The sequence below is a fragment of the Carassius gibelio genome, chromosome A2 (assembly GCF_023724105.1).
Source record: "Carassius gibelio isolate Cgi1373 ecotype wild population from Czech Republic chromosome A2, carGib1.2-hapl.c, whole genome shotgun sequence".
Taxonomy (NCBI): domain Eukaryota; kingdom Metazoa; phylum Chordata; class Actinopteri; order Cypriniformes; family Cyprinidae; genus Carassius; species Carassius gibelio.
The window spans coordinates 15,840,291-15,868,103 of NC_068372.1; the positions used below are offsets into that span (position 1 = coordinate 15,840,291).

Genomic DNA, 27,813 nt, shown 5'->3' on the forward strand with positions numbered 1-27,813 from the left:
GCAAACAATTATATTTCCACAATAAATATAATTTCATAAACAAGAATTCATTTTACAAAACCATTTGGGAAGGTAAAACATATACAACCATCTGTTAATCCTTGTTAAGGAACCACTTCAGCAAACTAGGGTCAATACATACTGAATACAATTAAACATATATTAGTTTCACATTTTATTGCCGGGGCTGAGCAGATTCATTTTTCCTGTGAAGTATTTGTCAGACAGATCAATTACAAGCAATAAGTTTGCAGCGGAGTAAGAAATAGTGCATAGATGTCTGTACCAGAACCATGTAGCATGAAGTTTAGAAAATATCTACGATTTGAACAGATTGCTATATGGATTTTGAGAGTAGGACTTCAGGACTGGGGGAAAATATGTTCACCAAGAACAATTTTTAAATGCATTTTTGTTTTTTGTGGACAGTCTCAACCCATTTTTGTACTACAAACACCCATGTTATAAAACAATTGTAATGAAAGAAAGCAATTCTATTTAAAAACAGTGCACACTAGCTAGTCACTACAGATGTTTGGGGTGGATTTCAGTAGGATCTTCTCGAAGCGATGGTTCCAGGGCTCTTCTGATGATACAGCAGTCCAGTCTGTTTGAACCAGCAGAAACAAGAAGGATGCAGATGATTTAAAACACCAGCATCCTTTATTGACTCATGAACATACCCCATTCGATTTTATAATGTCATAAGTTATTAAATTAGAAATACTGTGTCAAGAACATTTACATCAAAATCATTTGGTGGTACGTTACTCCAAAGCGAACTGTTTGTATGCCAAGAACATACAAGTGAAAATCTAAGTAGAAAACTTTTAAAATGAAACCAGCAAAATGTACAAAATGTAACTTTGATACAAATGACTATTAATTCCCACTAAGCCAGCATCTTGCAAATCCACATGTTCTTAAGTATTCATTTTGTTCACTTGATCCTTATCACTCAAGTCGGAAATTCAATGTGCTTTTCATTTAACGCACTGGTAGCTTTAAAGTCTATTTAACAGCACTGATGATAAATGTTTTTTTTTGTTGTTGCCTTCAGTGTCTGCTCTTCTAGATTTAACTGTATCCATTCAGAAAGACGACTTCAAATACATGCCAGCAAGATTTATCTAATATTTGAGGTGAGCGAGGCTTGAGATGCCTTGAAGTTGCTGAATAAAAAAGTACCTACTGAAGAAAAGTCTGCTACCAACTAAAGACTTGATTCTAATTACAATCTGTTAGTGTAGCGATAACAAAATAACCAAAACAAGCGCTAAATTCAACTCATTCAAATCTCACACATCCCTTTCTTAAATTACACTGACATTATCCATCTTTTCTCAATCAGTCTGCATAGGTGGTGCTTCCAGAAGCAGCCCAAATCCATGACAAAGCAATTCATTATTTTTGTCCTGATACAAGAGATGACAGGAATTTACTTGTATGAAGGAATTTTGTCCTCCTGCACAGTGCAAGATTTATCACAAACTTGCATTAAAGTCATTCTCAAGTGTAGCAGAATGAGTCGCTGCTTTCTGCCGTCTGAAGAAAAGGAAATACGTCCTGGACGAAGATGAGGTGCGGGTTTGACCACGCCAGTCTTTCTCTGTTTATGGAGTTCCATCATAATCCTACTAAAAAAATAACCACTGGCAAACCTTGTTTAAATAACATCAGGCACTTGAGGATGAAGGTTGTGAGACCTGTAGGACATTTAACGGACTTAGAATTCATCGATTTTCTTCTGGAGATATTGGAGTATGGAGTCCATGCCCTGAGGAGAGCCCCAGACCCTCTTAAGTGCCTCACATTCCCTCTCATTGGCCTGCTCCAGGGCGGCCCGGTTAATGTTCCTCACCAGTGCTTTGGACTCACGTAGAACCTTCAGTGTTTCCGGCGTCACCACCATGACAAATAAAATGAGGGGAACAAAATGAGGAAGAAAAGGAAAAGAAGGCACATGATTTATGGATGTGGATGCATCGTGAATTTGTACAGAAGTGAACTGCGACTGCATTTTAACATAAATAAAAAAACGATGTACTATTGTTTCAAAATCTTCACAGGGCTAAGAGAAGGGTTTAAAAGTGTCACAGTTAAGGAATAAGCTTATTTCCATTTTTTTTCTAGAAAGACTTTGAGGATCAGATGCATATAACCTACAATGAGAGGCCATTAAAGAAAAGAAAAACAGTATGAAAGGTGGAGGGGAATGTGTGGATGTATGTGTTAAGAAAATGTGACAAGAAAAAAAATTAAACAAACAAATGAAAAGATGACTTACAACAGAATTACAAGATACTAGCTCCTTAATGCGGATCATGACTTCCTGTGTGAAGGTCCCTGGCCACATAACCTGGGACACGAGTCCTTTGGCACAAGCCTCTTGAGCGGTCAACTTCCTCCCACTCAGTAGCATTTCATTAGCCTACATTGACAGGAGAGAAACAAGAAATCAGAATGAAGAGGCAAAGAAAAGTGTACACTGATGCACTACACCCATCTCAACTATCTTTAGTCCAATAATACGATAGACTCTCTTTCCTATGTATTAGTATTTTATTAGTCATTTAGAATTTCATTTTGTTTTGTTGGGGGTGTGTGTGTGTGTGTGCGCGCACTTGGATGGGTTACATGCAGAGCACAATTTCTGAGTATGGGTATACTTTTTTATTTAATTTAAGATAGATTAACTTTAATCCTCTTGCTCCATAACTTTAAACTCAGATTTAAATCTCAATTAAAAATTAAGAAATAAAGTGCACCTATCACAAATAAAAATTAAGATCTTGTTGCATCTTGGTGTCGGACAAATGTGTCAGTGTTTTAATTACATTTCCTACCTTTAACATCGGGAGCTACTTTTATCAGAAAGAGCTTTTTAACAGAATAAATGTATTTGGATTTATTGTATTTCGAAAAAAAAAAAAGCATCGCCTCCTGTGACCTTGAATTGTCTGTATGTGTATTTAGAGCCAGTGAGAAACTGACTTTCATAATAATAATAATAAAAAACTGCGTTAACACAATTAATCAATTAATGCGTTAATTTGATGATAACGCATTAACTTGCCCAGCCCTAATTATTACAATTAATGGCAAAAATTATGTTTGGAAATGTAAACTGCTATTTAGTACTGACACACTACAGCAAAAGATAGAAATAACTGACTTAAAACCGTTTTTGTTGGTGAAAATACTAGTGGCCTAAGACTTGCACAGTACTGTTTCTTTTGAATTAAGTGTTTGATAACATCATTCAATTTCTGTACATTTTCTTCTTGCTGAAGGGTACAGGTCAATATGACATTTATTGTAAATTGATTGACAGCACTAATACACACCTATCAATGTCCTGGAAGTAAATAAGTTGAATAAGTGTAAGAAACCAAAAACAACAACAACAACAACAAAATAAGTAATTCATGCAGAGGCACACTATTGAAGTACTCACCGAGGCGACTCCCATGATGAGAGGGAATGTTACAGAGGAGCAGGCGTCCGGGGTTTGGCCATATATTGTGTAAGGCGTCTGGAACCAAGCCTTCTCATTGGCCCAGATGACATCACACAGAGGCAAGATAGAAGCTCCAAGCCCAATAGCAGGCCCATTCACTGCAGCAATGATGGGCTTCTTGAACTGGATGAATGTGTTGACGAAAGTTCTGAAGACACCGGGAATACTATTACAAAACAGTTCACTGAAATATAGTGTAGCAAAATATTTATAGTCTAAATAATTTTTTACCTGATTGTCTCTGCCATTTTTATGCTTTCTTTTTTCCTATCATCTGTGAGCCGCCTAATAAAGTAGATGAAGTCGAGGCCAAAGCAGAACACGTTTCCCACGGCGCTCAATAGAACAAGTTTACTGTCATCAGCTGCAGCCGTGGCCATGGCACTCTGAACCTCTTTCATTACCTGAAAACCATTTGAATGATGTTATATCAGTTCAGAGTGGGGTGGGTGGAATGACCAGTGACACAGAATGAGTCATTTCATATACGATGGAAATCTAGTTATAAGTCAGAATGCAGATAGATGCATCAAAACAAACTGACTTCCATTACATGCGCCTTTCTTCGTCACAGTCTGAAAATAACCCTATGGGCCATATTTTAATGATGTTAAGTGCATGGTCTAAAAACACACAGCGCAAGTTCACTTAGCCCTGTTGAAAAAAAAAACAGCATATGCTGGTTAGGTACGTTTCGAAGCATGACTGCTGGATGCAGCTAAGGAATCATAAGTGAGTCTCATCTCCCATTCCCTTTAAAAGCTAGTTAAGCTCGTGCCATGGTGGATTCGCTATTTACATGGCAAATTTGCAAGAGCAAAGACTTAATGCTTCTCCAGAGAGGAAAGGTTAAAGCAGACCATCAATGGGGCAAAATAATAATAATTTACATTGTAATCATTTCAGTTTGCGCATGAAAACCTTGGGCTGAAACCAGCAAAAATCACTTGCGTCACACCTGGCGCTGCTCTGGTTATTATATGTTTACTGTATGGCATCAGATTTTTTTATTTATTTCTACCATCATACCACCTGGCCTTAAAGGTGCAGTCGCCTGTCAATGACATTAGTTACCCTTTGTTACCGCCTTTACTGACGTAAAGTAATCTTCGTATGTAATCTACTCGTGCAAATCGTTGAACTCGCATTAAATCCATGATTTATCTTTCCATCTGATTGATGGCCGTCAGTGGTTGGTAGAAGACAACAAATCCCATCATTCCACGCTCCTCCTTAGCGTCATCAAACCAAGCGATTTTTATTGTTTTTATAGTGCGCCCTCTTGTGGAAGGTCCTACAACCTGTACCTTTAATTCAGATGATGAGGTGTCAAACTATAAAAAGCAATGAATGAAATACCAGGATACTTAAAAATAGTCAAAATTATTTCTGTGCATTTTAAACTGAAAGTCAAATCAACAAGTTATTTCTAACATCGAATATATTTAGACTCACATCAGGATTCAGCGAGTTGTTCTCCGAGGTCTTTGTAGAAAACAGAATGTGTGTAAAACCATCTTGTTTCTTAACTACAATGTCCCTGTAGCGGTAAGCACTCTCAGTTTGACGAACGCTGACGCGCAGACGCTTGTCGAAAGTTGCGCGGTCCTCAAAACGCCTTTTGCCTGAGCTGCTCATCACACCAGCTGCACCACTCTGAGTACTGGCTGTCCCATTTGCAGACGAGGCCTCCATAAGGGTAGTCACTCCTATGAAACAACATCAAAAGCATAAATTAAATAAAATATAGAAATACTATAGTAGTATTAGTCTATATAGTATAGTACAGTAGTATTAATGTATATTGTATGTATACATGAATATACATTAGGGGTGCTCCGATCACGATCGGACCGATCGTTAATGCGCATCTCGTCAGTAAAGCCGGTTTTCTAATCAGCTGTTAATTCCATCAGGTGCGTGATTTCACATAGAGCAGCGGTTACTACACAGAGCCGTTGTTAACTGAGAAGATGTGCCAATAAACGCTGAAAATTAACGTGATTTGCGCATCTTCTCTATTAACAACGGCTCTGTGTAGTAACAGGTGCTCTATGTGAAATCACGCACCTGATGGAATTAACCGCTGACAAGAAAACCGGCTTTACTGACGAGATGCGCATTAACGATCGGCCGATCGTGATCGGAGCACCCCTAATATACATGTTTATATGTACACACATATGTCATTTGTAAAGGTAAACATATGTATATACATAAATATTTACATATAACAATTATTTTAATATGTAAATATTTATGTATTTGAAAATAATCTGTTATTGGTTTAATTTATCTGAATCCACACTATTGTTTAAAAAATGTTGGGGTCAGTACGATTGCATTATACATTATGCATTTCAAATAGATGATATTCTTTCAAACGTCATATTAATCAAAGAATTCTGAAAAAAAATTCCACAAAATTATTAAGCAGCACAACTGTTTTCAACATTGATAAGAATGTTTTTAGAGAACCAATCAGCATATTAGAATGACTTCTGACTGGAGTAATGATGCTGATTCAACTTTCAAATTCAGCTTTACCATCACAGGAATAAATACAAATTTAATATATATATAAAAAAGTTATTTTAAATTTCAATAATATTTCAAAGTACTACTGATTTCATTTATTCTGATCAAATACAGTAAATGCAATCTTGGTGAGCATGAAAGACTTCATTATAGACATTACAAAAATTTCACTAATCCCACATTTTTGAATGGTTGTGTATATTATGGATGCAAAAACATGGCCTGAATTTTGTCAATTTAAGTCCAAGTCATCTGCATGTGAAAAGGTTGCACAAGCATCAAAATTAATTACAATCATTACCAGTTAGATCTAATACTACATTTTAGAACTGGCAAAAATATCAGGGTGTGATTATTTCATTGTTATACAAAGAGTAAAATCAAGACCACTGCAAGTTAATTTTGATGGAAAACTAACATCTTCATATTCGAATTTTAGAAAATTATACTAGTATACAGTATACAGTTATTGAAAAAACTCCAGGAGGTACCCTCAAAAATACTTCATGTTCTGCAAAAACACATTTGCTCTCATTTATCAAGTGCTTGTTTATTAGTGTTTATTGTGTTGTTCCAGACACACAATCCATTAAATTATATGAGTATGGCTGTAAATGCCCTGGAACAGGAACCCTCTCTACAAAACCTCATAAGAATGTATTAAAATGTTCTCAGTATAAGTCAAGATGACTCTACCTTTCCCGTTTAAGGTGCGGAGGGCAGAGGGGGTAATGGGAATCTGTGGTGGCAGAAGGGTTGTTTGCGTCCTGGGCCTTGTACCCATACGAGCCCGCTCCTCTCCCGGTACACGTACAGCTCCGATGGGTTTCTCCAGCAAGGCTACTTCAGGGGGCACAGCATCTGGCTCTTGGCCTCCCTGCTCCAGACTGTGTGCCGCCTCACTGGGAGACTCCTCTGTGTCAGTGCGGCTGTTCATTGGGCTCTTTGGCACTAGGATTTTGATGCCAGATTTAGCCAGGTCCATACTACGCCGCAGCACACTCACAGTGGGAGCAGCTATCAGCGCTGCCGCCGGAGCCGTGTCAGTGACTGTGCTCATCACGGCAGTGCCACTGCCGATGTTACCCACGCCAGCCGAACGCTTACTCTTCTGCTGCTGCACATCGCTGTTGTGAGGTGAATGTTGTGCTGGCTGAAGACGTTTTGTGGAGGGTGTGCTCGGGGTGGGTGGAGAGGTCTTCACTGTGGTAGGACTCGCTGAGGACTGCTGAGGCCTGCTGATTTGTTTGCGGGCGTTGATGCTAGTGTTGCCTCCGGCTGTGCTGGGAGAGCTGCGTGTGGAACGGAGTAAAGTTCCATCTTTCTGCTTCTCGCTGCGTTGCCGATTAAATTCATGGATGAACTCAACACAGCTGGACAGGTGATTCTCCGGCTCCCAGGTGTCTCCCTCAAAGCCGTAGCCTCTCCAGCGGACCAAGTACTCAGTCTTGCCCTTTTTGTTCCTACGTTTGCCTACTATTCTCTCCACCTAAAGAGGGGCATGCAGATAAAGCATGGCTTAGTGAAATTTATGTAAACAATTATTTTGGAAAGATTGAAAGAAATAAAAAATAGTTAATAGAACTTAAATAGTTCACCCAAAATAATTTTTATTTGATGTTTATCTGCTTACCCCCAGGTTATCCAAAATGTAGGTGACTTTGTTTCTTCAGTAGAACACAAACTGAGATATTTAACTGAAACCGTTGTGGTCTGTTAGTCATATAATGCAAGTGGATGGGAATCACGGTTCAAACATACAATAAAAAAAAAAAACCATACACAAACAAAACGCTGTGGCTCATGATGATAGTCTTCTTTGCGATTCGCCATAAAGCAAGCAAGAAGAAGAAGATGCCTCATGCACAGGCTGTGTCGAGGACGCACATTACATTTCAGACCGTTCCAAGTACATCCACTGCAGCCTGAAGATCGAGGCGTGGCTGCACGTGTTGCCCCGCCCCATACCTACTCTGGTTCAATCATCTATCATAGTAGCACGGAGTATGTGGTTTAAAAAGCTGAAAATGCTGTGCAGTTTTACAAAGCCTTCCTTATAATGCAAGATGTTTATTGTTAACTTGAATGTGCATAATGCATTAAAACGGTGTTTAAAAAAGACCAAACTCAGTAAACAAATTATTAATAAGCATTCTATTAATAGACAAGAAGATATCAGCCCAGAGTATAAACGCATGTTTAATTATGCATTATATAAAGTATTTTTCTTCCCATAACCTGCTTGTCTATTAATAGAATGCTTTATTAAAAATGTTTACTGAGTTTGGTCTTTTTAAAACACGTTTTAATGCATTATGCCACATTAAGGGTTTTCCTTTTAGCCCAATGGTTTTCTATGGGAGGATAACACATAATTTAAAGCATCTGCTTGTCTGTGAATAAAATGCTTTATTATTAATGTGTTTATGGAGTTTGGTCTTTTTAAAACACGTTTTAATGCATTAAGCCACGTTAAGCGTAGAATGTCCTGAATCATTCCAGCTGATTGAAAAGAATCGGCTCAATAATAGTCACAAAATGGGTATCGGAGAAGATACCAATTTAATATATTAATTTAATATTAATGACACCTTAGAAAGTTTATCTCAAAATTTGACTGCAGTGGCTGTGAGATTTTCGGATCTGGTTAGGAATGAGTAAATGAGAATCTTTAAATTTTAGTCACCCCTGAAACGTATGCACGGCTTATTCAAGGATATGCATTTATTACATGGACTGAGTAAAAACTTTTTTTTTAAGTGTCTAAAATGTGTGTGCATCACTGATCTCTAAATAGTTATATTGAATGATAAATAAAAGTTTAACTTAACGCTGTTAAAATGTATGAAACTGTTTGCTGAAATAACCACAAACTTAACAACTTGAATTCAATTGTGTTCATTACTATAGCAACCGGTCCATTCAGTATCATCACTGGCCGGTAGAAATAAAGGTTTCTTGATTTCTTTACTTTAAAATAATGAGGAGGAGTATATTATCCTGAAATAAATGCGAGGAAGAAATCTATGCTTTGCGATGAAGTAAAGAAAATTTAAGTTTCATAAAGATTGAAATGGCACACAGCATTTGTCAACTGCATGACAGATATTTATATGTAAAATGAATTGTCTTGTCATGCTATATAAATTAAAACAATACTGATACATCCTTTTCATTTCCCTTCTCATACTCTAAAGACATGAAATAATCAAATGTAAAAAAAAAAAATTTAATTCATAATTTATTCTTCTATCTGAAGACCTGATCCTCCCACTGTGGATAATCCACCCAGTTCACTTATAAATAGGACTGTGCAAAAAAAAATCAAATGTGATTTTCACGCGCATCTTATCAGTAAAGACGCTCCTGTAATTAGAAGTATATCTCCAGCATGTGCGTTCAGGGTTGCCAGGTTTTCACAACAAATCCTGCCCAGTTACTTCTGAAAATAGTCCAAAACTAGCCCAATCGCGTTTCCAGGAGGTTCCCCAAAAAATTGCTTCCCGGGGTTAAAATATATGTTTTTGGCAGGGTTGCCTTGATAAAATTCACATTTTGGGGCTAAATATCACGTTATTGGTATTGAGGTCACTTCAACCCGTGGACATGAAAAACAACCGCAGACTTGGTAAACACTGGTTCAGGTGGAGCAGCAGTTACTACACAGAGACGTAGTCTACCGACAACGAACACAAAATCGCTTTCAAAATCGACAAAGAATCTCCTACGATTTTAAAATAGATTTTGTGTAGATTGTCAGTGAATTACGGCTCTGTGTAGTAAACAGTGTTGTGGGTAACGCGTTACAAAGTAACGCGTTAGAGTACTCTAATTACTTTTTTCCTGAAATTTGTAACTTAACGCGTTAGTTTCGTGCGTAAGTAATCAGTAACTTCGTTATTTTTTTAAAAAAAGTAATCCGTTATTTTAAGGAAAGGAAAATCCCGACTGCAGCCTGCTTTTTGTCAGACAGTAGTCCTAGGTCTACTGTGCCACCTGCGGATGTACAGTATCAGCGGAGCCGAAGCTCTCTGATCGTAAAGTCAATGGCTGTGATGCGTCTGTGCCCTGCGCCTGACCCAGTGTGTGTGTGTGTGTGTGTGTGTGCGTGTGGGTTTTTTTTTTTTTTCGAACTCCCGGCAAGATAGCAGAGAGGACAGCGTTTGGTTTATGGAAGTACGCACATTATTTTCAATTTGTCAACGAAAAAGAAAAGAACATAACGGTAAAATGCACAATCTGCTTTGGTGAAAAGCTTCTGTCGACCGCCAAAAATTCTACCTCAAATTTAACGCTACGTTGTAATCACTACTTTGAAGAGTAAATGTAAGAGGACTGTGTTAAAGCGAATTTAGGCTTGTGACTGTGAGTGACACTTTAATAATAATTAGTTCGGCTATTAAGCGATTTGTCATTTGCCTGTGTGGCAGTGAAGGATTTAATTCGGTTTGTTATCATTTTTGTCTGACAGGCAGCTGTTAATTTCTGTTAGATCATTGGCTGGCTGGTTGTTCATCATTTCTAAATGGATTTAAATCTGCAAGCCTGTTTAAGGTTGTGTTTACAAGTAAGCATACTTGTACTTTGATAACTGCATTATTTAAAGTTAAAGAAAAATCAGGAGTTATATTGTGGTGCTCATAATATACACACAGCAAATTCGGTGGTGTTAAAATTTCAGTGTAAGGTCTTCTGGTGTTACAGTGTTCAAATAAAAGTGTACATTTAATGTAATAAACACCAGCTTGTGTGAAATGGTGCCCCCATGTGGTGCAATATTTTGGTGTTGCGCTTCCAAACACCTGTCCAGTGTTAATTATACATACGGGAACTTGAAGTAATTGAAGCAATGCAGTCCGCATTTGGCAATCTACCCTGTTTGGAAAAAATGGCGGCTCTTTCGGTGGAAGCGTGCGATTGAAAGCAAAACACAAAAGTAAGATCTAGAATCTTAACTTTTAACATTTTGTTTTAATACAACTACATACATCTAATTGATATGCAGAGTTTGTTTTAATAAGTTCTGTTTCAGTGAGACGGAAAGTAAACTAGCTTTTGTGAGTCAGATTAATAGCCTGGCAGGCTGTATATTGTAATTTTAGTAAAATCTAAAATGTCTAAACATCAGAACTGCGTTATGTATTGTATACATATGGCTTTATTTTTTTTTGGTCGGATTAATTAAATTTTATAGGCATTTTGGGCGCGAAGATCTACACCGGTTCAGTGTTTATTTTACATACGGGATATTTTCAGTCGTTGTGTTGGTCTCATTTGAAAGAAACGAGAACCGCGCTTGAAGCACAAGTACACAGTTCTGGTATTTTCTCTATTCCGTACAAGATAAAACTACAGGTAAGACTTACGAACCTGATTATGTTTGTTTTAATCAATTAAATGACGACCAATCTATTTTAGAAAGGAGTTTCATCGATATAGTAATGTTGTCAAACGTTACTATAAACGTTACTGTTTAAAAACGTTAAATATTTCTAACGTCTTGCATATTCTCCTCCCGAAAAAATACTGTAGAACATTCATTTATTTGAATATATGTGGTGAGTGTGTAAAAGTATACTTGTTAAAAGGTTATTATAGAAGATACCCATTTCTGAAGCAGCGCAGTTGAATGTTAAAACTGTAACGTTAAACATTCTGCATTTTTGTAACTTATTTTGTACATTTTGTAATTGTTAGTGAAAACTGACGATTTCATATATGGCCTTAGGCTGTTTTTTAATCGAATAATTTCAATTTGTGTAGAAACTTTGGCGCGAAGATCAACTCTGGGTCAGTGTTATTTTACATACGGGCCATTTCAGTCAAATTGTTGGCCATTTGAAACACCGCGCTTGAAGCACACAGTTATGGTCTTTTCTCAAATCAGTGCAAGATAAAGCCACAGGTAAGACTTACAATCTTGATTATGTGTGTTTTGATAAGTAAAATGGTTTATATTGTTTCATACTGAATGTGAACTAATTTCTGATACAAAGATAGCGCTCATCACTTTTTTTAATTTATATGCCTAGTTTAATATAGGAATGTTTTTTTTTTAAACTTGTGTCTTTTTGTTTTGAAGCAAAACATCGACAGTATGCTGTTTAAGGTGCAGTACCAACATCACAGAAAGTACATAAAGCTTACTGGATCGTCTTATGATTCTGTAATCAAGGATGGTAAGTGCTCCTGAATGGTGATATCTTGCTAATAATTGTAATATGGTTTATATGCATTTCATTGTTAATAACAAATCTTTTCTTTAAGTCTTTTCCCACTTCGATGCTCACAGATATTTTCTTTTATGAATATATGATGGAACAAGAAAAACTTCTATTTTATATTCATTATTTCTTTTTGACACCTCTTAAATGTGGGTAGGTTAGGTTACTTAAAAAGTAACTGCCCCAGATCAGATTCAGGAATTTTGTCTATTGCTGTACATTGTACACTTCAAAATCACAGAAAAATCTGAATTTGAGGGAAATGGTTAACTATTTTTTTTGCATGATGGATAAGCTCTTTTATTTAAATCTATTTTTCTGTTCACATATTTCTGTTCTGTAATTTCCATTTTGTCTTTCCAGTCAAGCAGAAGTTTGACATCTCCACAGATCGTAAGGTTTATTTAGCTGATGAGACTGGAACAGAAGTAGATGAAGATGTTTTTGCTGACATAATTGAGCAAAAGCCTGACACTCTCTGGATGGTAGTTGATGCTGTGGCTGTAGCAGGTATGAAAATATGTAATTGTATATGTATTTATGTGTATATATGCTTTTGTTCTAATTTTCTACTTGATTTTAAGACTCCCCTGCACACACAAGCTATCCATCTTCAAATAAGACCAATACACCATCACTTAATTCAGTTGCATCATCGTCAGACACACAGCCATCAGACAGCGATGGTCCTTTCTTTCCACCTAAAAGAGCTCGTTGTGATGACCATTTGCAAGAAGCTAAGGAGGTAATATATGTGCTTTTGCTATCTACATGTCACCTGCCGATGAACTTGTGGGGTTGCAGGCTTGTCGTAATCCTACTAAAATGTCAGTGTTATTTCTTAGAGGATTTTACAATATCTTTTTGTTTGGTTTTTAAGCTTGTGAAAAGTGTTTTAGAAAAAAAGCCTGCTGGGGAGAAGATATTTCAGGAATACGAAACAACTGGGAAAATCACAGATTCCACAAGACGGATTCTTGTGAACGCATTAGTTGGAGACATGATTGATAAATATGGGTAGGTAAAGGATGTTTTTCCCCATTCCTCGGTTTAAAAATTAACCATTCAAACTAATCAATTAAGCACACTTAATTATCAAATGTAACATGTAGCGTTTTTTTGTTTGTTTACTTAGGAGTATTCCACCTAAGGACATCAGAGTTAAATATGCAGTTGGGATTGTGACTCTGTTTCCCTCTCTCAAGGATCCCTATTCCAGAAAAGGCTATGTGAGTTCTCTATTTTACTGTTAAAATGAATTTCTTTTTAGTAGGATTGCATGTTAATATTGGCATGCTATGATTATCACTACTTTTTAGAGTGTCTCTTGTGGTCTGTTTATATATTTCATTTATAAATGTAAAACTGGCTTTCATGTAAGTGTTGTAATATTAAATGTATTGCTTATATTGTAGGAACACTTCTATGATGCAGAAGGTAACTCCGGATATATAGCATGGAGACTGAAGACAGTTCAACGTAACAACCGTTGCAGCAGAACCACTTCTGATGATAAATGTGAGAGGAGGGGTCCTCGAACCGAAAGAGTGTTTTCCACAACAGAAAAGCAGCTAGAAGGAGATCGCTGTCAAGAAGCCATTTCATTTTTGAAACATTGTTCGGATCCAGAACAAGTGACTGCAAAGATGAAATCTACTTTCCAGTTTCGCCAAAAAATGATCCATGATCCTGAAAAATCCTCATCTGTTCTTTCCTTATTTCCAAGGTTTCTTGACACAAAAGGACTTGTAAGTGTTGCACACAATAGGTTGTTGTTATTCAAAATTGAATGGACTATTTAGCTGCAACACTTGGTAATGTAACTAATTATTTTCTTGCTTTTAACTGTATACAACTTTAGGTGCTTCAAGACTTTGAGTTACTATTTGGAGTGGAGACTGCATCTAAACTTCTGGAGAAGTGGGACTCTACTCTGAAGCAAAAAGTCATTCAAGAAGCCAAAAACCTCACCCAGTCACTGCTTTTGAGTTGTCTGATTCAGTCTGCAGAACACTGCAACACCACTCAAGGAGGTACAGTCAGTTCATTATGTATACTAATCAAGAGCAAGGATAATCATTTTGAGTGTATATAAAATAACATGTATATTGGTAAATGATTACCGTATGTAGACTGGTTTGGTTTGCATTTTCTTTTTTTAATTTAGACTGGGACAGTGATATGTCTTCCCTGTTATTGCTGGTGTATCTCCTGCCTCCACCTTCTAGTGGAAATAAGAAGTCTGTCAAGATCAGTGTGCAAAATGCTTTGGATCGCGTAGTAAGATTTCACAAGGTATACTTTTAATGTTATGTAGAACTTCACGTAATTCCTAGAATGTTTGTTAATGTGTAGGTGTACATTAATCTAAATGGGTTCTTTTTTATTTATTTTTTCAGTCCTGTTGCAGTTTTGAAGAAGTCCTTGGATCAACACAGACAACACAGCCCTACATCTTGGCAGTTGGCACTTCGAAGAGTAGCATCCATGACTACTACATTGCTGTGGATGAGCGGCTCATCCCCTGCATGGCTAAGTCCTCTCTCTCAGCTTTTGATGAACTTTTTAAAGTTCATTATGTGTTTGGCATTTCATATGATGCCGCTTTGCACAATATGTTTACCTTTCTTCAGACCACGATTTACAACATTGATGTAGGCATTACCCGTGAAAGCCCACGAGTCAGAGATCTTCGAGCCAAGATTCTTAATTAAGTGTTGTTACACCATCATCTTTAAAACATGTTCAGGTGCTTTGTTTGCAAGTTGAATTTTGATACAGTTACAGAGTTAATTCGCCATCTCAAGATTACTCATTCTATTTTTCCTGGCAGAAAGTTACAGTTGGTATGCGATCAGGATGGGTGTTGTCAAAGATTTGTTACATTCTCTGGCTTTAGAAAACATATCCAATGTAGACACAACAGTAAAAGCTCTGAAATGCATTCATTAGAACCTCCCTCTAGTCCCTCTGTCGTGCAGTCCTCCAGCACAGTTTCAGAAAACCCAAGCACAAGTGGTCATGAGAGAACATTGCGAACCCAAGAAATGTGTGCATCTCTAATTGCAAAACTGCAGAGTAGTGGAGTACCCACCAATGTAGTTACATCAGTGGCTGAAAATATGGAGGAACTTGTGTATGAATTGCACTCAAACATTAAAGAGGATGTTGTTAAGTTGATTGAAACTGATGAACACAGGAACGCTATTGAAAAATATTTTGACAGTCTTGAGAATCCCTTCTCTAAGTTCACAACAGAAACAAAATGGAAAAAGTATTTCTTTGAGACTTGGGGTGTTGTAGAACCAGTTGAAATACCTTTAGGACAGAGATATGACACTAGGCGAAATACAGCTACAGGTACATACGATCAGGTGCCAGTCACTGATAAATTTGTATATGTTCCTTTATTGCAGACTTTAAGTTTCATGTTCCGAAATGAAGAAATCCATAAACATTTTGTACAGCCAAGTGAGGAGAGAGAAATTTTAAGAGAGTTTTGTGATGGTAGCTATTTTAAAGAGCATTCCCTTTTTTCCAAAGAAAATAAGTCTCTTCAAATACAACTTTTTTATGATGATTTTGAAACCTCAAATCCTCTGGGATCCAAACATGGCATGCATAAGGTTGGGAGTATGTATTTTGTTTTGAGAAACCTGTCTCCTAAGGTCAACTCTGCCCTAATGAATATCCATCTTTTGGCACTTTTTCACACACAAGATGTCCAGCGGTATGGCTTAAATGCAATCCTGGAGCCTATTGTGCGTGATATTAAAATTCTTGAGAGTTCTGGAATTAAGTTGCCACTCTCTGAAGAACCAATACGTGGAACAATAGCTCAAGTAACTGGTGATAATCTGGGGGTGCACACACTCTTTGGGTTTGTACAGTCATTTAGCGCAAACTACTTTTGCAGGTTTTGTCTAATTGATAAGCTTTCTTCTCAGACCATTTTCTTTGATGACCATCCAGACATCATACTGCGTGACAGAGTTTTACATGCTGAGCACTGTCAAAGTCTTCTTACTGATGATGCTTCACAGTCATCATTTGGTGTCAAAAGAACATGTTTACTTAATGAGTTGGAGTATTTTAATATTTCTGAAAACTATGCAGTGGATATCATGCATGACTTGCTAGAGGGAGTAGCACAGTTCGAGATGAAGTTGCTTTTTGATTATCTGTCGGAGAGCAAAGTTGTGTCCTTACAGTCTGCGAGCAACAGAATTTACTCATTTAACTATGGTTATGTTGAACGTAAAAACCGACCTACCATGATTAAATTTGAACAACCTGGGAATGGGTTGGGTCTCAATGCCATCCAGACATTTTGCCTCATTAGAAATCTGCCACTGATTTTTGGAGATCTGGTTGAAGTAGGAAATAAGCACTGGAGGTTACTGCTGCTTCTACTGCATATAATAAATATAGTTTTTTCTCCAGTCATCTCGAATGGAATGACCGTTTATCTGAAACATTTGATCTGTGAACACCACACGCTGTTCAAACAACTCTATCCAAGAAATCTTATTCCCAAGCATCACTTCATGATCCACTATCCCCGATGCATCAGGAAGATAGGCCCACTTGTTCATGTTTGGGGGATGCGCTACGAGGCAAAACACCGCTTTTTTAAAAAAAGTGTAAAAAATTTCAAAAACATTACCAAGTCATTAGCACTTAAACATCAGATGGCTATCGCATATCACTGGGAATCTCAGCCTTTCAAGAGTATAGAGTGTGGACCTGTAACAAGCATTCAGCTTTGTAACTTGCTGGATTGTGAACTGATTGCAGAAAAACTGCAACTTGACATTGACTGTTTTGTTAATACTCTTTCTTGGATTTCTTGTTTTGGGACGGAATACCGCTCGGGACTTCTTGTTTGTTCAGAATTGAAAGATGATTTCCCTGTCTTCAGTAAAATTACAGACATATTTGAATTCAATGGTCAGCATTTTTTGTTGACTTCTGATTTTGAAACTGTATGTTTTGTTGAACATCTTCACTCATTTCAAGTCCAAGAGGGGCTTTGCAGGAAAGTTTCCCTTTTGAATGTTGAAACCTTGCGTTTCTTTAAACCTTTTGACCTTCAAACATCGTATGGATTTCAGCAAAATGATCTTTATATTGTTCCGTTACATGTTTTACTATAGTCCTGTTCCTTGTAGTTTGTACTTTTATCATTTTAATACAATACATATTTAAATGTGTATGTTGTCATATAGTAATATGAAATTGCACAAATGACTGAAATTCATAGTTATACAAATTTAAATGATTTGTTCTTTTAAATTGATCTAATTTTTTTTTAAACTGCAAATTGACATTTTGACCTTCAAATATCATATGGATTTCAGCAAAATGACCTTTTTATATTGTTCAGATACATGTTTTGCTGTAAAGCACTTTTTTCCCAGAGTGCTTTAGTGCTCAGGTCTTCGAATTTGTCTGTTCCTTGTAGATTGTACTTTTAATGTTTTAATACAATGCAATACATTTTTAAGTGTGTATGTTGTCATTCGGTAATATGAAATTGCATAGTCATACAAAAGATTGTTCTTTTTACTGCTGGGTTACACTGTTTTTATGCATGCTGTACTAATTGTGTTTGTAAACACAACATTCGTTGCATTTCTTTGTGACCTGTTGAATTTGAGAAAATAAATCCAATTGGTTTGAAAGTTTTTTTTTTTTTGTGATCTGTTTATATATATATATATATAATTTTTAATTTCCAGAGTGTTGAAAGCACAATTAATCTTTGTACATTTTTAGAATAAACCCATGTGGAAGGTATTTTACTCCGTAAGTGTAAAAAATAACCCTTTGAATCGGTGTATAATACACTCTTGCAGAGAGTAATACACAGTGTACACTAGAGTGTATTGTACACTTTTGGTGTAAAACAATGTACACTGTGGAGGGGTATATATTTAACACTTTTGAAAGTGTTACTTAAACACCAGGCTGGTGGGACCTATATATACACCAGAGAAGTGTAAAATGTACACTTGTGGAGTTAAATGAACACTGGGCAATTTGCTGTGCAGTAGCCTAGGCTACCCGGGCTGGGTAACGTTAGGTGCGAATTTTGATTAATAATATGTTCTGTGATAATAAATAAATAAAACGCCATGTGGAATAGCCAATTGCTGACTGTCTTTCCTGTTATTGTTATCCTGCAGTGTTAATTTAGTCGGATGACTGACGTTATTCATTGTCGGGAGTCACGACTTCTAGGTGCATTTAAAGGGGCCGGGGGCTGTGTCTGTCATGTGTGAGCCGCTGCAAACGGCTTTTAATTTTTGGTAACGCATGAGTACTCTAACGCGTTACTTTTATGAATAGGTAACGCTGTATCATAACTGATTACTTTTAATTGATGGTAACGTTGTAACCTAACTAACTACTTTCCAAAGTAACTATACCCAACACTGGTAGTAAATGCCAACAAGTGTTGCCAAATCTGCGGTTGTTTTTCATGTCCGCGGGTCAAAGCGACAATACCAATAACGTATTGGGATGGTGTTGGCGCAGTGGATAAGACACATGCCTTTGGTGTGAGAGACCCGGGTTCAAATTCACTGTGAGACACTAATGTGTCCCTGAGCAAGACACTTAACCCCTATTTACTCCAGAGGCGTGCGACCTCTGACATATATAGCAATTGTAAGTCGCTTTGGATGAAAGCGTCAGCTAAATGAATAAATGTAAATGTAACGTGATATTTAGCTTCTAAAATGCGATTTTACCAAGGCAACCCTGCCAAAAAACGTATATTTTAACCCCAGGAAGCAATTTTTTGGGAACACTGATCTGAACGCACGTGCTGGAGACATACTTCTAATTACAGGAGCGTCTTTACTGATGAGATGTGCAAGAAAATCGCATTCGATTTTTTGCACAGCCCTACTTAAGTGTAGTAGGTAAAGCCCTGCATTTCAGCCCGAGCCCGACGGGCCCCTACTTATTTATGCCCCTCGGGCCGGGCTTCGGGCCAATTTTCACGTTATACTCACATGCGGCCTGGGCCTCAGGCCTTTTTGGGTTATCCTTCTATTTATATTTTTAGACATTAATAAAAAAAAAAAAATAGAAGTCGACGTTGACGATATAAAAACAAATATAGAAAGACATTTCATAACCTCATAACTTTCATAATCTGATAATTCAACCCCTTATAATTAAACTGACATACTGACATCACAGTCTCACGCACGCACGCACGCTTTTCCGTCAGCGCGACCCACGATTATACTTCACTTATATCCACTTATTGTAGCTATTACATGCCTCTAAATTAATGTATTAATAATAGCCTAGTTGGCCAACTAATAATTATAAAATGATGGTTCATGTAGCGGCGAGCATGCATTTCTGCGTCTGTACCTGTTGCTGCGGGCCACGCAGCAAAGAAGAGAGCGCTGGCCGAGTTTGAAAACATTGTGGAGCAGGACGAGGATGACGACGATGTACAGCAATATATGCACATATATCACAACATGGAAGGTGATGGACGAGATGTGCTGCTATGGTGGACACAGCACGAGACCCTGCTACCGCGACTGTCAAGACTGGCTTGCTCTGTGTTTAGTGTCCCGCCATCAGCAGCAGCGAACGTGTCTTCAGTGCCGCGGGAAGAGAGGAGGACGGGGTTAAAACCTTCCACTCTGGAGCCTATTCTTTTTCTCCACGATGCTCTGTAAGAGACTGTTCTAACTTTTCATTTGACTGGACTTTATTTTCGTTTAACTGTTGGAAACTAATGGAAAAAAGAATGGACATGTTCTGTGGTGCATTTTTGAGGTAAGATAACCTGCAAGTTTGTTTTTAATTAATTTAATTTGTTTAGATTGTAGGCTTTTTTCTCATTTCGTTTGCCTCAGTATTTAATTTTTTTAATTTTATTTTAATCACTGTGGTTTAATAAATAAACATTTATTAAACTAACTGTATGTGTGATATGTTTGAAGTGTTTTATGGATTTTATTGTAGCCAAGTAAAGTATTAGCGTTAATTTGAGAGGCTTAATTGATTAAATATGTTTTAGGCTACTTGCTGTCGGCTCGGCTGTTTAACGTTAATCGTCATTTTTTTTTTAAATGCTTCAAACATTTTTCTAAACTAACTTGATAAAGAAATGAAAAGAAACATAACACAAAACTGACCACTTTTTTAATTGCTGCAAATAGGGCAGGCTTCCGCTGTGTAATAAAATAAATAAATAAATAAAAACACGGGCTCGGGCCGGACTCGGGCTGATAATTCTGATGAGCTGTCGGACACGGGTCGGGCTAGGGCCTGAGCGTCTTGGGCCAGGGCCGGGCTCGGGCCTAGATTTGAGGCCCGAGCAGGGCTCTAGTAGTAGGTAGTGGATCGGTTTAATTTAGCAAAACAATCATTTCAGGGTCATGGTGAGTTACAGGCTAATGTTTTTATTCTTCTTCGGTTCATTGTAATGAAGGCTTTGTAAAACTCCACAGCATTTTTAGCTTTTTAAACAACATATTCCATCCTACACCAACTAAACACACATTTCCTAGAATGTATGCTTAAGAAAGACAATCGAACCAGTCATGGTAGGTACGGGGTGGGGCGACACGTGCAGCCCCGCCCCAGATGCAGCCCCTCCTCGATCTGCAGCCAGGTGCTTCTCAACAGTTCAGACATTTTAGTGCATCAGAAGTTAAAAATAATATAAATACTATTCAGTTTCTAGCACAGACCGATCGTTTTTTCTCTTTACACATCAATGTATCATCAATACCACGACTTAGGTGCCCTTGAGCAAGGCATCGAACCCCTAATTGCTCCCCGGGCGCCGCAGCATAAATGGCTGCCCACTGCTCCGGGTGTGTGTTCACAGTGTGTGTGTGTGTGTGTGTGTGTTCACTGCTCTGTGTGTGTGCACTTCGGATGGGTTAAATGCAGAGCACAAATTCTGAGTATGGGTCACCATACTTGGCTGAATGTCACGTCACTTTCACTTTGTCACTTTCAAGAGCCGCAGGGTTTAATTAGGTTTTTTTTTATTTTTTTTATTGTATCTTTTAAACATGAGTCCCATCAACTTGCATTATATGAGTAACAGACTGCAACAGTTTGAGTTAAATATCTCAGTTTGTGTTCTACTGAAGAAACAAACATCCCTACATCTTGGATGCCCTGGGGGTAAGCAGATAAACATCACATTTTCATTTTTCGGTTAACTATCCCTTTAAGAAAAGCATTTAATAGGAAAAGTTTGCTTGTTATGAAGGAAATAGCAATTTCTATCAATATACTTTTTACTTGTTTTTTAAACCAATAGAGGTACAACATTTTTATTTTTTGTTGTAGCAATTGTTATATATTCTAGATCAGTGGTTCCCAACCTTTTTCAACTCGCGGCCCACACAACCACACACATATGTATGCACGGCCGACTTCAAAAAAATTCTGACCCCGCTATTTTTTGGGTTAATAACTTAGTACTCAGAAGCTAGACTGTTAACTGTATTTATTGAATGAAGTAGGGCTGTGCGATATGAAAAAAAAAAAAAAATTATCGCGATTTCTTTGATCAATTTTGCAATTGAGACACACACTGATATGATTTTACAGTCATAAATGCAATCAGGATTAATTTGAAACATATTTCCAAAAGAAAACCAATTAGAGCTTTATCAAAAAGTTTTAATGTCTCTAGAACAGACATAAGTCATAATTATCACTATAGTAAAGATGTAACAAAATGTATAGACTATTGGCAAAAAATAATAATAATCAGTTTTTATATAACTGTAATTTTTAAGGAAACCAACTGTCTTCAGAAAATTATGGATGTCATTTTCATTTCATCTTGTCTGTAATGCCTGATAGCAGCGTTTGTGAGCAGAGGCTCGGCACAAATTTAGTTTACAGCCATAACTGGGAACCTCTCTCTCCTGCTTTGTAAGCGCCTCCTGCTGGCAGAGAATGAACATCCATTATTTGGACTTGGTCTGGATTTAAGCCATCCGACGAGCAGCAGAAAAATATACTCTGTAGAGTGTGTTGGGCAAAAGTTACAGCTAAGAGCGGTAACGCGACTAATCTGTTCTACCACCTCAAAACTAAACATTTCATTGAATACCAGCATTGCCAGGCAATGCAGCCAACCGCAAGATCCAGCATTAAGAACGCAGGACAGAAAAAACAGGAACTGATCCGAACCTCCATCCAACAGTCATTTTCAAAAGGTACTCCTTATTTTAGAAAGAGCCCGCGATGGATTGAAATTACCAGGGCCATTACCTTTTCAAACGGTAGAGAGAGAGAGACTACTACTCTTACTACTGATAATGAAACGAACATGGTCAAGGCAGCGTCTCTGATATATATAAAGGACTTAAACAAGTGCCTTTTAGAAGGAAAGACTTTTCTTTTATTTGCAACATTGTGTTGTATAATAACAGTTTTGCTTTTGCACAATAAATGTTCTCAAAAAGACATACAACATTTCTTTATTTCTTAAAAAAAAAAAAAACATTTAGCAGTTTGGCTTTCCTAAGGGTCTATGTAACCTGTTCTGAAATGGTTCTATTATAATTTATATATTGCAATATATATCGTTATCGCAAGAGGCTGCAATGTATATCACAATATGGATTTTAGGCCATATCGCCCATTCCTATTTGTTACTCTAATATATTACTACACAGGCATTACTGGCTAGTACTTTTACGTCCATAATATTCTTTGTCATTTAAAATAAATAAAAAATTTGTGTGTGAGAGATCTTTTATTTTAACATAACTTTTTGTACTGAAACCTATATCTTGTTCATCTAAAAATGTCTCAATGCAGATTTTGGTGAGCTTAATACGTTTACCCTACTTAATACTATCAGAGAAAGATGCAGAAATCATTACAAGCATGAAGCACCGACAGCGAGAGACTGTTTAGTGCTGCATCACATCTCTGATGAAAAAAAGAGGTGGCTGATGCTGGCGGTTAGGTTATTGTATGATGATTGAAATTGTGAAATTACCTCAAACGATTAATAAATAACCTACAGAAGTTATATTTTCTAATGCAGCCAGGCACAAATTTCATGTATTCTGACTAGGGCTACACGATATTGGGAAAAAACTGACATTGCGATATTTTATTGATCTGCGATATATATTGTGATATGAAATCTAATCTAATTTTTTCTTAAACAAAAAAGGGGTGAGCACACTTATATTCTCATTTTAAATGATTTAAACATCTATTTATTTAGAGTAAATTATTTGTTTGTAAGTGTAGGATATGGTTTGAATTGTTAAAATATTAACTAACATGAACTTACCACGATCAATACTTTTGTTACTATATTTATTAATCTTTGTTTATTTTAGTTTATAAAAACACAGCTGTTCATTGTTTGGTAATGTTAATTCACAGTTAGGGCTGGGATAAACGATTATTTTTTAAACTATTAATCTAGCGATTATTTTTTCGATGAATCGATTAATCTAACGATTAATTTTTTCAGGCTGATTCGATTCCGATTATCTCCCTATTAATTGACTACTCACAATTTATACATGTTGATTTACATATCTGAATGAAAATAACATGAATTCCTTTACATGGCAATATATGTTTATTGCTCTTAAAATTACAAAATAAAAGACTGACTAAGAATTCATTACTTTGCACTTGTATAGAGATAGCATTCAATAAATCCTTGAAGCCTTGAAAACACATAGCTTACTGAAACAAGTTTACTGAACACATAGAGCCTAGCTTACTGAAAAAAGTTCTTCTTTCAGATGAAAATAACAACAACTTGATGTCTAGCATTCAATAAAAAGGTCACCCAAAATACTTGTTTAGAGCAATTGAAAGAATACAGTAACCAATGTAAACTTGAGGGATTTAAGCTAATACAGAGAGTGCTTTTCCAAAAACTCTCTTTTGCCCCCACTAGTTTTAAAATGAACAGTGGGAGCCAGCAGCCTGTCATGGAGAAAAAAAAAAATCTCTGAATGCTCCACGTGAAACTTTGGCGTTCCGCCCTTTTTCTATTGTGTCTAATGATTTTGGTTAATATGCACGAGGGAGGAGAGAGAGAGAGAGAGAGAGAGAGAGAGAGAGAGAGAGAGAGAGAGAGAGAGAGAGGAGTTTGAAGACTGTGAGTGCGTGAGCGCGCGTGAAACTTTGGTGTTTCGCCCTTTTTCTATCGTGTTTAATGATTTTGATTAATATGCACAAGGGAGAGAGAGAGCAAGAAGCGCTCATGTTGTTTGAAGACTGTGAGTGCGTGCGCAGCCGGGGCTCTCTCTTATACGTAGCAGTCATTATATTCTACATCACTCACCGATCAAATAAGGCTTTGACAGCCGCAAAAAAAAGAAGATCAATGCAGAAAACCCCCTGGATTGGTTATATAACATTGGACAGAATGTTGATCCGGCCATCGCGTATATTCAGTGCACATAAGGTAAACGTTTTGAAAACGTTTTTTAGAGAAATAAAAACAGGTTGACGAATCGATTCGCATTTTTTGCGTCGACGTCATCGATGACCTCGACGCGTTGTCCCAGCCCTATTCACAGTGCATTTACTATGTTAACAAATTCTGTACTTTTGATTTCAACAATGAAGGCTATAGCCTAAATGTTGAAGTTAACAATGTTGTAGAAGTGCAGTTTAGTAATAGTAAATGTTAAATAATATAGTTAAATAGTTAAATAGAACATCATTATAAAGTATTACAGATTTTTTTTAATACACCAATTCAGACGTCTCGTGAGTTCAGTGTTAGACAGGTGAGTTTTTTAAACCATTCATTAAATTGAATCGGTTCAAAGGAATCATTAGTTCGCGAATCAGGCGTGTACGGCACGCGTTGTGTAATTATCTCTGCAGTTTAGGATATCGCACAAGATTTGACACACAGAAAACATTTCATGACTGGATAGTTTTTTTTGTTTGTTTTTTTCAACACCATTGTGTAAATTGATTTTGATTAATATGCGTGATAGAGAGAGCAAGACAGTGCTCATGTTGTTCGAAGACGGTGAAGGTGAGCGTGCGCGTGGCCGGGGCTCTCTCGCTCTCGTTCTCTCCCCATCTCTCTCTTTTTGCTCGTTCTTATATGCACCCTGTTAAACTGACAGGACTTAAAAACACATGCAAATGATAAACTTTCACTCTATTATGGTTAAGCTGTGCAATTAATCCGTGAATCACATTCGTCAAGGGCCGGGGAGCAGCTGGCCCGTACGGTTAATGAATAACGGATCAACTACACAGCCTACATTGCACATTTTGCGATGTGACTGTCGTGGATTCGTATATCATGGTATCGATGCTTAAACGACACATCGTGCAGCCCTAATTCTGACAGCGCTGCACAAGCTTGTTTCACCAGGGATCAAGTCCGCAGCGCTAGGAAAATCTGAAACTGTCGCCAGTTGCCCTATAACATTCTTGTGAATTTTTTAAAAGGCAAGTGACAATGTGATACATGCGACAAACATCTTCCCAAATTCGTAATTTATAAATCTGTATGCTGTTGTCAACAAAAAGAAGCACTAAGATCTCTTTCTGCCAACAAGCTTGGCAGGTCTGTCTATAAAGATTAATATGTTACTGCTAAATGAGAAAATGTATGGGATGTTTAAAACAGAACCTTTGCGTTCTATAAAGTTTACACTTGTATTAAACACACAGCATTCTAAACAATTTTCATGACTTTCTGAGGCTATTTCCTCACTCATCATCAAGTTGAAAGAAGGTAGAGAACAGAAGACTAGGCAAAACAGATTTTGATAAAAGTCAGCACAATCCTTTTAGTTTTAAGATTATGTAATGAGTCAATTTTGGTGTGCAAAGAGTTGAAAAGAAACTATTTGCCCAAACCACAACCAAAAAGCACCATACGTTTGAAAACACATTGGAAATGAATCATGACTCAGTTCTAGTATAGTCAGCTAAATGGACGGCATTATCAAGGTTTTTAAAAATGGGGACATTATTCACAGGTATTTATAAAATGGTCAAACGTGATTAAATAGATCTGTTCTCTGTCTCAACTTTCTAACGTCTTTGATAAAATTTACATTTATCCCAATAAGCACATCAGCTGTAATCTCATATGTAGTCCTTAGTATCTAAATATTCATCTGACCAATTCTCAATACATGATGCAACCATTTTTGACCTAATTCAGAGGATTGATGTGACTGAATACTTCAAGTATATTCATGCAGTATAAACATGCAATATGTAATGATCATTCCAAACACTCTCCATCATAACATCAGTTTAAAAGGCTGATAACTGATATATCGCTGGTGAGTAACTTAAACCATAACGTACTTTATTCATTAGATTGAATGTAAATCCGTCAAGCAAGCCAACAATCGTCACTGCACTCTCTTTATGGTAAATGATACGTCATGTTCAGACTGCTTACTATAATTAATAATAACAGCAGTCATTAAATTTGAGAATAATTGGAAATTGAAACCAAGCAAAGGCGATCAAAACACAACAGTGCTGGATGGCTAGTAGCCTACTGAACCAAGCAGGTTGAACGCTCTGCAAATTAAGCTAAAGTCCTGCAGGAAAGAGGACGAAACAAAGGTCCCGCAGAGCTGAATACAACATATTGGACAGCGTTGACTTTCAGCTGTCCTGTTGTATCTATCACACACCAAAAACTTAATGGTTAGCAGCTAGCTTGATGAAATATCACTCTCCAAAGTCCCTTCCTTCCCTCCCCCGCCTCATCCACTGCCTCCACAAGCATCTCTCCACACTAAACTCCGCAAACTAACAACCATAACGACACTGGCTCCACACTACCCCAAGCTACTATTTTATTTTGTTAGCATGCAACCCTACCGACGTAGTTTAAACTAGTATTGGAGTAAGTCGGTTGTTAAGACTATTCGCTAATGCAGTCCACACGAGCCTTAAGACGCGTCGTATGTGTGCGCAACTACACACAAACATAATCGATTAACTGCGTCTAAACGGACATGAACGATAAAATCGCCGACATTCACCTCGTAAAGTTCCTCCGTAGCCATCATGTCACGATAATCTTCAACGTTGTGGCAATCCGTGAGGATTGTAGACACTTTTTTCCTCCAGTTGCAGTTGTCTTTTTTTTTTGGCCTCTCCTCCTTTTTCAGTTTGTTTGGGTGAGATGTGCTTGACCCGCACCGAGGATCTCTTTGCTGTCTAGTTCTCGCACTCAACGTCTATCCGACAACATTATAGTTACAATAAAGCGTTTAATTCCCGATTAAGTCCAAAACGAGTACTTTTGTCGGTCCAAGCGGCAATTTGAGAGAGTGTTGCCGTGAACTAGTCTGTAGGCAGTGCTGATAACGCGCTCGCCTGCTCTCGGCTCTACCAGCATACAGGAAGTCTCAATCGAACGCAGATTGGAGTCGAGATGAGTTTGCACTGCCTGCAACCCTCGTCATAGGGCTGTGGACGACGGTCATCTGTGTTTTGTAGTAAATCTTTATCAATGTTGATTTTAAGTCTAATGGAACATAA

At 37.3% G+C, this 27,813-nt stretch overlaps 1 protein-coding gene across 2 annotated transcripts; it reads right to left on the reverse strand.

The window, feature by feature from the left end:
• Positions 1 to 8: 8 nt before the first annotated feature.
• On the reverse strand, positions 9 to 27,733 carry LOC128028232 (chromodomain Y-like protein). 2 transcript variants are annotated; one of them, XM_052615747.1, is made up of 7 exons: positions 27,312 to 27,733; positions 6,755 to 7,547; positions 4,976 to 5,229; positions 3,752 to 3,924; positions 3,458 to 3,668; positions 2,288 to 2,431; positions 9 to 1,885 (listed from the first exon to the last, which is right to left on the reverse strand). In XM_052615747.1, the coding sequence occupies exons 1-7, from the start codon at positions 27,336 to 27,338 to the stop codon at positions 1,727 to 1,729; spliced, it is 1,761 nt and encodes a 586-aa protein (XP_052471707.1). In that variant the 5' UTR covers positions 27,339 to 27,733; the 3' UTR covers positions 9 to 1,726. The 2 variants fall into 2 exon arrangements, with proteins under 2 accessions (XP_052471707.1, XP_052471708.1); XM_052615748.1 differs by lacking the exon at positions 6,755 to 7,547 and having other exon boundaries at positions 27,312 to 27,732.
• Between the last annotated feature and the right edge of the window lie 80 nt (positions 27,734 to 27,813).

Coding starts and splice junctions, on each gene's coding strand:
- LOC128028232 (XM_052615747.1), bottom strand. CDS start 27,338: ATGATGGCTACGGAGGAACTTTACGAG. Junction 7,548..27,311: donor CTACGGAGGAACTTTACGAG/GTGAATGTCGGC, acceptor GCCCCTCTTTAG/GTGGAGAGAATAGTAGGCAA. Junction 5,230..6,754: donor CCGCACCTTAAACGGGAAAG/GTAGAGTCATCT, acceptor GTTGTTTCATAG/GAGTGACTACCCTTATGGAG.